Raw genomic sequence first — 10135 nt, 5'->3', positions numbered from 1 at the left:
ATTTTTAAGTACACGGGTATATATATATATATATATATATATATATATATATATATATATAGAGAGAGAGAGAGAGAGAGAGAGAGAGAGTATACGAGTTCAATACAGCGGATTTAGATGGATATATGAAATAGAGCTGCTCACTACTTGTTCGTAATTCATCACTCATATATATGAGTTCAAGCCCTGCCAACTATATATATAGTGAATGACAAAAGTAATTAAATTCCGTGGACTTCTACACTGGGAGTGTAGACGCACAATGGATCATTGAAGATTTTATATAGAAAAAATAATATTATAGATTTTTAGCGACTTTTTTAATCAGAGCGTACAGGTATAGAAAAAAAACAATTTGAACATTGACAGGATAACAGTAACAATACCTAATAAATGCTAGTATTACTCACCGAATCACTTTTGGGTCCGATGTCTCGACGCCAGCTGTGTTCATATAATAACTCGTGACAGCGTCTGGAATCGTTGGCTGGTACTCATCAAGCTGAGCGAGAAGTTCCTGTAGTGATAAAGAGTATTGACAAAAAAAAAAACCAAGTATTTGTTATACAAACGAAACCTGTCTGAAACTCAATTAGCCGTTACAGGCAACACGATAGCCGGAAGCTGGCTTTCGCCCGTTCAAGGCATTCAAGGCCGAGGATCGGTCAAGAGACTGTTTCCTCAGCTGGGTTTCAATGAGAAAATATATGCCTTATCATTTTGTGAGGCCTCTTTAGTAATGAGTGAGGCAAACATTTATGCGCAATGTAAAATGTAAACACACTTGATTTATTGGAAATAACTTCGGATAGTTGCGTGAATAATATCGATCCAGTGCAAAACGTGAGACCCTCTAATGTAAAAAGCTCTCCTATATAATGGTTACACTAAGTTTCAAGTAGAGTAACCCGAGGCTGTGATGATGTGAAACTGTGATGTGGTGTGGGTTCCAAACCAAGCGTAGAATCATTTTATTTTATGCGGAAATGGACCAGCAGCCTTTGAAGTAATGTTTAACAGTAATACGGATGTAAAACTCGGAAAATTGCATAATGAAGCTAGTCTTCATAAAAATGGCATACCTGCATAGAAAGCTGCAGAGGGGGTGAAGGCTTAAATTCTGGCTGTTGCTGCGAAGTGCTACCACCCGAAGCAGCTCCCCCGGAATGAGCTTTTTCGCCATGACTCGATGGATCCATCTGCGTTCAGCTAGACACACAACAGATTTTTTTTACTCCGTCTAGGTAGCTAGTTAAGACTACATTTCGAATTTTACGCAACTGTTACTTGAACACGCAACTGAGATCAAAAGTACATCCATATTATTCAAAGGGTAGCACAATTTACAAATATTTCAATTTGAGAAGTTTGCTACATCAATCGAAAGCTAGTATGTTCAAAGAGTTCGGGAAGACGTTTCTCAAGTGCAACAAAGTCTATTTTAAATTTTATCAATAAAGATTTTATCAATAAAAAAAGCCTAAGCTTTAAAAGTAAACTTCCAAATTATCAACAATCAAATTAAACGGACACCGCCCTAGTTAATAAAACCAAACAGGTACAATTTTTTTTATCGAATTTTCCCACAAAACAATACAATACTGAAATACCAAAGAAATTACTGTTTACGATAATTACCTTTTCAATCAGTCCTTTAATTCATCGCTTGTAAAGCCATTATTAAATACTAATGCTCGAGATAATTATTTTCGACTTACTATGCCAAACGTGCGTTAAATGGACTCGATATTACCGGCAAGTTGAAAATACAATTGATTTGGTCTTTTTCACGTCGTTACAATTTTACTACAGCACTAAGAGCAATATTTGTTGAGTGCATAGATCATCATAGACCGCTGTGGAAAGATAAAATTAATCGTCTCGAATCGTATGTTTGGTTTTGCGACTGGGTATTCCATCATATTGTGCTGCGTAAAGTTGAAAAAATACGATTTTACATTACAGGTAGAGTAAGCAATTGGAACTCGGGCATAGACACACGGCTCGTTTCATGCTGGCAGGAGCCAGCTAGCTGTCTGTCTGATGCAGTGCCTAACGATGATATCGGACGTTAAACTCGGACGAAAATTGAAAGCAACTTACTCCTAACGCATCTGATACACAAAATAACTTTTATCCACTACGATTACTGTGTTTACAGTACAAAGCAGAGCTCGCCTGTTTTTTGCAAATGCAATTACCGATGCGGCTCTGTCTAAGGGAGGAACGTAATTGTAACATCACGTCAACATCTTTTACCTGCTTATGCACCTTATACATATTGTAGCAACTAAGTAGATTGATTTGATTGTATATTGCCTATATTCAAGAAATCTGTCAGTTCTGTTAAGTTAAAGTAAGCGCCACATAATTTTTGCGTAACTGTTTTTAGAGTTGGTTCACTTTGGCCCATAATTTTTTATCAGGGCAAGGCTATCCCGTTGATTACTATTCTGCAGAGTTTGTCGTCCGCGAATTTTATCTACGTTTTGAAACCCATCCTGTTTGTTTACATTCGTAGCCCCCTATGGATTGTTGTTGATTCCACGCGTTCCGCCGGCAAAAAATCGGTGGCTTAATTTTTGCCGGTACAGGTTATGACAATTGACAGCTACATTCTTCTAAGACATAGTATCATAAAACAGCTAGAATTTGAAGTGTCACGGTAATAAGGGTGACGTTTTTTGATGACAATCTCGAAGCCCATTCGAGTTGGATTTAAAAGCGTCAAGTAAGTTGAAGATTGTTCATAAGTTTCAGTTCGTGATCTGATTGCATGCATATACGCGGTTTAAAACAAGGGACTGAGAGAGAATGGGCAAAGTTCGCCAGCAACGGCATCGAGAGGATCTAGACGAGTCGAATTCATCTTTACGACTAAACAGATCTGTGAATGTAGCTAGTACTAGTGCATTCAATGTTTTTCGTGGGTTTAGTAATCCGTTGAAACGAACATCTCCAGGACTGAACACCGCGGTTAGGGGTGAGTTTTATGCTATACTGCCGTATTTATGTCATTGTATGTAAAAAACACATGTATTGCAAAAATGTTGATCCTCACGTGGAACTAATTTTCCACGGGAGAAATAATAATAGTCAAAATAATAATCAGGTAGTTGAGTTGTGTAGTAATCATTTATGACTGTTCCGAGACACATGTTTGGAAGCGCTATTGAATCCAACCCGAGCGACCCTTTGCTTCGGGATACGTACCATGTTTCATGCATTCAATGAGGATGATGGAAGGAATAAAATATATAATAATGTCGGTTGGTATCAGTCGGTTAATTCGTTCAGCCTATCATAATGATTAGAACTATTCGTTTTAAAAACTTGACTTTATTCTTAAATTTCAGGGAGTAAAAAACGAGTTCGTCGAAGCGGTTTCGCTGCCTTTGACTCGTCGCTCACTAACGACGAAGGTGAATTTATATTTGCTGTTTCTAATAGGTAACTACTGTCAGTTCTACTACGTAAATTATGTGCAGTATCAAACTTTGTATAAGTATTTGTCTTTGACATATCTTCACAAAAAAATGTTTATTGGCATCAGGTCTGGCAAATGGGCAGTGTTTTTTCGGACGTTTTTGTCGAACTCCTTTGTTTGAAAGATTCATATTAAGATACGTTTTTCCCCAAGATGGTAATATGCAGGCACCACGTTTTGTTAGAAATAAGATTTGCCGTCTTCTTCGAAGTCCTCCTGAATTCGTAGTAAAGCACATTCTTGCAATAGATTCAAGCAATTAGCATTTTGCCTATTAAAACCTAGAAATCTAAGAAAACCTAGAAAAAAAAAAGGTTAAATTGAATAAGCTTATATTTTTTAGGATACCGCATATTTGAAATAGGTCCACAGCGACATAGGTTACCAGTTTGTTGATCTGCGTGTTGGCGCCCAAAATATTTTAGCTTTTTTGGGTTTTATGCCAATATGGTTACGAATACGATGCTGAAACCCGAAGCACCGACTTAGACACGACAAAAACTATCATCGTATTTGTTCATTGCCTATGATGTCCAATTACGATTCATAAACTTATCGTTGAATCTTCACGTATCGCGTGAGACCCCTATTGCAATCGAGTTTTGATCGATCTTTAAGTTTGGTGTTCGATAGTACATATTTTCTATAAATAAAGTATACATAAACTTTACCTTTTTCAAAAATAAAGTAAACATAACGTTTGTTTTTCAGAAGTTTTATCAAAGCGTACTCGCCATGACAGTAGAAACGTATTTCGTCCAAACAGCAGCGCTGGCGACAGTGGCCAGCAAGATGCTTCTACTCCGGTATTTTCCTTTCCCTGTCTTTCTGAGTGCTTTAGTAGTAGTGCCGGTACCTCTTCATGGGGCGTGAAAAAAAAATGTTTAGACAACCGTAGCAGAACGACCCGACACCGAAGCTCCGAAAATAACAGCCCACCCAAACGGCAAAGGTTCAGCTTGGATGACTCCCTCGACGAAGACGAAGATCACACTGAAACGGACTGTCAATCTGCCGTCGAGCCACATGATGCTGGGAGTGGCAGTAATAATTACAGCGAGATTCAGAACATTTATTCTCGCTGCAGTATTGACAGAAGCACTGAGCATTTCCAGGACCCGAAACGGAAAAAAAGACAGAAGGCTGTTGCAGATGCAGCTAACGTGAGTAGGAACAACAACACCCAAAATGACAACAACGACAGTAAAGTAGATCCGGATGATTTGAAAAAACCGGCGCACAGAAGCTGGAGCAGAATAGAAGACGATACCATCCAGGCCAGTCAGGACCAGCAGACAAGTGGCGATGAGGATGATGACGAAAAGAATATAATAAGCCGAAGCAGTGGAAACGATACCGCTCGGTTAGTAGGTCTAAGATCCTGAGTAATCGGGCATGTGTGTGGTAGATCATCGCAATACGTACATATGTTATTTGATATAATGAAGAGACATATTTCCGATGGCAGCTTTTGTTATTCACTGTTCTTTTTTTTTTTGCTGTTACACGACGAGTCTTGAAGCATTATAGGTGGAGCAAAGACAAGCCTAATCAAATCGAAAATGTCTGATTGCAGCAAGGACAATAACTGGTAATGATACATTGTGATTGCATGACCTCTAGCTGCAACGAGTTTTAAATCCTCTGTAGACCAAAAATATATCTGATAAAGTGATAACGTATTTGCTAATATTTAACTTAGAGATATTTGTTGAAGTGGGTTGTACTCGAAACCGAACGTAAACACATAGTCTATTTTGTGCTGAGGAAAGGATACCAGCTGTCTAAGACAATTTTGAATTAAGTCAGCAGCTTGAATTTCGAAAATATTCGACAAACTGAACGTAGAACAATCAAAACGATCTGCAATAACACAACTTACCATTAGAATTAAGCAGAAGTTCTTGGCATAGTGAATGACTTCTTTTTCATCTGACCATTATGTGGCTTAACTTCTTGTTCATAAAAGCTGTGTTCACGCATTTATTAAGGTTCTTTCTTGGGGTATTTTTCAAGTTTTGAACATTTACGACTACCATCTGATAAATATGTGTTGAACACGTATATCTTGTAGGCCAGTGGGATCCCATCAGCACCATTTTAGTGGTAGTAGTGATCGTGTGCCAACTGGAGTACGCTTGTTTCTTCATCGAAACTCGGTGCTCGTGGCGTTAAGCGATTCTGTCATGATCAGCTTTGCTGGGTCGGCTTGGCTCCAGGTGGCCCACGGCAGTGTACGCGTGTTCGACGTTCGCCTTCGTCCTTCCGATGGTCCTGTGCATGTGCAGTCAGTACCTGGAAGTTGCTTGCTGATAAAAAACGCGAACTCATATGGCAACAATAGCAGTAACAACATCAGGTAGTAACCCACTGCAGATCATTAGTGATATAGACTCGGATGCGTGTGAGAGGATCGTGAGGGTTTGCTGGATGCTTTCACCGTTGTCAGATTTTTGTGCAATTTCGTTCCTTTACGCCAGCTTCTAGAAAAAAAAAATAGAGAATTGAGTTGGAATCTACTATATATGTATACAGATTCTTATTAACATTGTGAACATAACCTCAAGTATTTAATATTAAGTTCGCTTACATATTTGTTTATTACTATATTATTTATAGGATAACTATTTAACTTATTACTTCGAACCATTATTGAATCACAAAACACAGTCAATAGCTTAACTGTATCCGACTTTTGTGAAGTACTCCTATAAGCCACCCGATAGGGAAAAGTAAAATGTACGCGAAAGTATGTATGTACATACAATTTGCAAGATTTAATTATACCTTCTATAAGAAGTAACTGTGATTCGTGTGTTGTACCCCGATATTTCCAACAATTTAGTTCATTAATGTAATGTTTAGATGATAGCTGTTTAGCTTTATTATTGCTAGTTATTTTTAAATCGCGTAGTGCAACGAATGTTTACTGTCGATCTAACCCATCGTTATCATGTTTGGTTTATGTTTTTCGTCCTCTTATTTCGTACCAGTCTAGGCCTGTACGACCGAATGCAGCTGATGGGTGCGGGTCTAGCGTTTGATAAAGCCGGTGAATTAATTAAACGTTTCCCACGAAAAACAATCATCATCCTCCATGGACTTGGTACAGCGGATCGATACAGCAGCTTAAAGCCGAATTTCCACCTTGCCACTGACTCTACTCCGGAGAACATGTGGTCCGACTGCCGTTTCTACGTTACGCCAGTCGACGTCGGTTGGTTGCCGAACTATTCCAACAAACAATTGGACATCTTGGTGACAAACTTCATAAAGGCATCAACTCGGACCGTGATACGAGTCGCCATTGTTGGTTCTAGGAACTCAGGCAAATCATCGACGATGCGTGTCCTCTGCAACCGAATTCTACACTCATCGAGCGATGACCAGCCGCAGTCTCAAACCGATGGCGGCGGCGGGCCCCCTTCGCAGAAGACTGTGCCGATTTTTGTCCTCGACTTGGATCCTGGTCAGACCGAGTTCACGCCTTCGACTTGTGTATCCCTCGTCGAAGTCAACTGTCTACTGATGGGTCCGCCTGGTGCTCATCAGATAAAGCCACGCAAATCTTTATTAGTTGGTGACAGCACCGCGGGTGCGCGACCTGAATCGTATGTAGCGGCAGTGAATAGTTTGATGTCGTACGTAAACAACGAGCTCACCTTTAATCATATTCTCATTGTAAATACCATGGGTTGGCTGAACGGAATCGGCGACCTTCTGCTTGGGACGGTACTCGATATCGTTAAACCTTGCAAAGTTCTTGCCACCTCAGAGGGGATTGAGCTGCCTACCATGGCCTGGCCGGCAAAGCATGTACAGATTGATGCTCCGATTGTGTATTTGAAAAAAATTGAGGGGTTGTTCATACAAGATTCGTACACAAAACCGGTGAAACCTGCGGAGCACCGAAAAGCGACTATTATCAACTACTTCGGTGGCCTCAGCTTGCTAAGCAAGAAAACAATCGCTTTGCCATGGAATTCCGTCGCGCTTCATGAAGTCTCAGGGCTCTGTCCACCTCAAGAGTTGCTTCGCCTTATAAACGCTAACGTGGTGGCACTCTGCAACGCTGCAGAAGATACAATTTGGAAAAGCAAGTCAGATCCAACAGTTCCGATGCTGCTACGAGAGACCTCCGGCACCCGGGACGAACCAATGGAATGTTTGGGTTTCGCATTTGTTCGAGCCGTCGATATGTTACGAAAGACAATCTACCTAATAACGCCGGAATCTGAGGAAACTGTTCGATCTGCCAACGCGCTGGTACATTGTACGGGGCTGAACGTGACAGATTATCTGGTGACAAACCAGAACAGGGGTAGTCGGCAAGGCCCGGCACCGTATTCTCTAAGTACTGACACACCTCGACCTATTTGGGAATTGTAAAGCAAACATTTGGTTCATACCTGATCATTGCATTAAACTATCCAGGGTAATTAATAATAGTAAAGATTAATATTATATGCTGCTGTACTATTGCAAGCGCATTTAGAAAAGGGGATGTCCGTTGCTGACAGTTACGTTGTATAAATCGGCCGGTAATCTGTTTAAAACAGTGATTACAGAGCTCATTACGAGTGAGTGCATAACAGCTGCTCGTGTTATTTTGCACTCATTTACCCGTGTTATGCAACTGGGAGTGTGATTATGCCATAGAGTGATGAGTATGGTAGTAATATGCCCAACGAAGTGATGTAATTTCTTGGCGCTCTACTTGTATCAACATTTGATATATTTTACGTGCGGTTTGCGATGATGCATCGTTAAGGTTCATTTCTAAACATCATCCGGTAATGATAAAAACCTGAATTCGTCTGTAAGTGGTGCATTTAGATTAATTTTGTGTAATTAGCGGCCAACTTTAATAGATTGAGAGTTCCAGTTGCCCAAGGTCAATCGAATACTTACTTATCTCCTACTTATTTTATAATAACTAGGAAATGGCATGACTTTGACTGTTTAATGGCAAAATTTACCTTGTCTACGGTCCCTTTTGACTTAAAGGTTACAGCTCGACGATGTGTGCTTGTTCTTGAGGATTTCATTGTGAGCTGCTTTGTCAAGACTTGCGTTTTACGACTGCAATGATAGTTTCGGCGGAAGTGGCGTGAAATTCTTCAGTCAGTATGTCTACAGTTACAAAGGTTGAAAATCCAATTTTATTTGTGCAGTTATCAAATAAGATAGTGGAAAACGTATACAATAGATTATTCGAAGTGTAAATTATTGGTAGTAAACTGGCTTTACGGATACGCCTGATTATCGGAAGGCGAAATAAATGTAAGCGTTACATCAAATAAAATAGTGAATATATGAATGTCAGAAGCTTCGTATTGCTACATATACAGTGCCGTCGGACACCCTATTACCTGTGATGTGCCAAACTCTAAAAGCCTTATGGGTCTTTTTGAAATATGCAGCGTTGATTTCAAAATCATGAACTTGTCTGGTTCTGGTACCCAAAAGTGCCATTCTCGTAAAATACCATAGTGAAAAAATACATTTCCTGATAATAAAACGGTAAAGCTGGTAAATGTAGGTGAAGCGCTAGTACTGTATGGCAAAATAATTAAAGTTAAACGTCCGTCAAAGACACCAAAGAACCTTAGAAAAAATCTGGGAAATATCAGCTTTAAAAATATGAAATCGTTTTTAACCTAATTATAAGGATCTTTGTCTATACTTATTGTCCTCTATTTCATTAGTTTATCCAAAGGGCCTGCAAAAAAATTCCCGGTTTTTCCTTCGTAGCAACGGATTTAGTCAGTAAATCTAAATCATAATAAAAAAACAAAGTCTTCTATTGCTTCAGCGACTATGTACTATCTATCAGGTAAGAATAATTAGGAACCATGATTTTTCTAAAAATAATTTAGTCAGTATTGTTTTTTAAGTCAATTTGAAATTTTTATTAGGTTTTTTTTCGCCTATTATACATTTTTACAATTCGCGTTGCAGTATCACGGGACCAGCCCGCTATATAAATTCTATTTAAGTATGTATAACTCTAATCGATGCGCACCGGCTGTAGTGAGCAACGATTTCTTGAACGGATTTTTTTGCTTTTTTTTTGTAACAATGTTTGCGACAACCGCCACAAAGCGTCGGGAAAAGTGTTTCCGGGGGTGAAGGTTTGCGCAATACTGAAAAGTTAGAATAGGGTTTTCTCCAGCAAAAATGATTTCCCATTGGCCACTTAGTTCCCTGACTCTCTCTCCATCTCGCTTTCTCTCTCTCTCTTTCATATATATATATATATACGCGTCTAACTTTGGCGTAACATGACGAAAAACAAGTTTGCCGAAAGACCGCAATTGGATATGCCTCATTAGAGCGGATAAAATGTGTGCTTAGAAACTGGCTCTCATTGAAGTTACCATTGGTAGAGCACCACACATTGTGCTGAGGGCCAGATGAGTCTCACTAAGTGGCACAATTTTAAAGATTAAACAGTCTCACACTCGAAGTCAAACTAGCAGAGTGGTAGAGTAAGTATATAGAAAAGGCAATAGAAAACCTAGAAATAAAAGCTGATGAAGTGAAAACATGAAGTATATGTTAAGATGATAATCAATCGAAAAAGTAAATAAGAGATTCATTCTTATAAAGCATAAAAAGAGAAGGTGAAAAGTTTCTTAGATAAAA

General features: G+C 39.2%; 2 protein-coding genes across 7 annotated transcripts in view; one reads left to right on the top strand and one right to left on the bottom strand.

The window, feature by feature from the left end:
* The window catches only part of LOC111269209 (transcription initiation factor TFIID subunit 10), a 3863-nt gene extending 1568 nt beyond the window's left edge, over nucleotides 1-2295 (bottom strand). The window contains exons 1-3 of one of the 4 annotated variants that reach the window (XM_022848645.2): nucleotides 2260-2295; nucleotides 1083-1199; nucleotides 411-517 (exon numbers count right to left, since the gene is read on the bottom strand). In XM_022848645.2, coding sequence (XP_022704380.1) covers nucleotides 411-517; nucleotides 1083-1199; nucleotides 2260-2280 — 245 coding nt within the window. In that variant the 5' untranslated portion in view covers nucleotides 2281-2295. The other 3 variants (XM_022848648.2, XM_022848647.2, XM_022848649.2) reach the window with 3 other exon arrangements.
* A 195-nt stretch (nucleotides 2296-2490) lies between these two features.
* On the top strand, nucleotides 2491-8815 carry LOC111269202 (polynucleotide 5'-hydroxyl-kinase NOL9). Of its 3 annotated transcripts, XM_086972004.1 has the most exons (7): nucleotides 2493-2588; nucleotides 2755-2983; nucleotides 3357-3422; nucleotides 4199-4850; nucleotides 5010-5078; nucleotides 5562-5846; nucleotides 6481-8815. In XM_086972004.1, the coding sequence occupies exons 2-7, from the start codon at nucleotides 2815-2817 to the stop codon at nucleotides 7874-7876; spliced, it is 2637 nt and encodes an 878-aa protein (XP_086828130.1). In that variant the 5' UTR covers nucleotides 2493-2588; nucleotides 2755-2814; the 3' UTR covers nucleotides 7877-8815. The 3 variants fall into 3 exon arrangements, with proteins under 3 accessions (XP_022704361.1, XP_086828131.1, XP_086828130.1); XM_022848626.2 differs by having other exon boundaries at nucleotides 2491-2983; nucleotides 5064-5078; XM_086972005.1 differs by lacking the exon at nucleotides 5010-5078 and having other exon boundaries at nucleotides 2492-2983.
* Nucleotides 8816-10135: the final 1320 nt, after the last annotated feature.

The sequence above is a fragment of the Varroa jacobsoni genome, unplaced genomic scaffold, assembly GCF_002532875.2.
Source record: "Varroa jacobsoni isolate VJ856 unplaced genomic scaffold, vjacob_1.0 scaffold_1364, whole genome shotgun sequence".
Lineage (NCBI taxonomy): Eukaryota > Metazoa > Arthropoda > Arachnida > Mesostigmata > Varroidae > Varroa > Varroa jacobsoni.
This window is presented reverse-complemented; position numbering and strand designations above follow the sequence as displayed.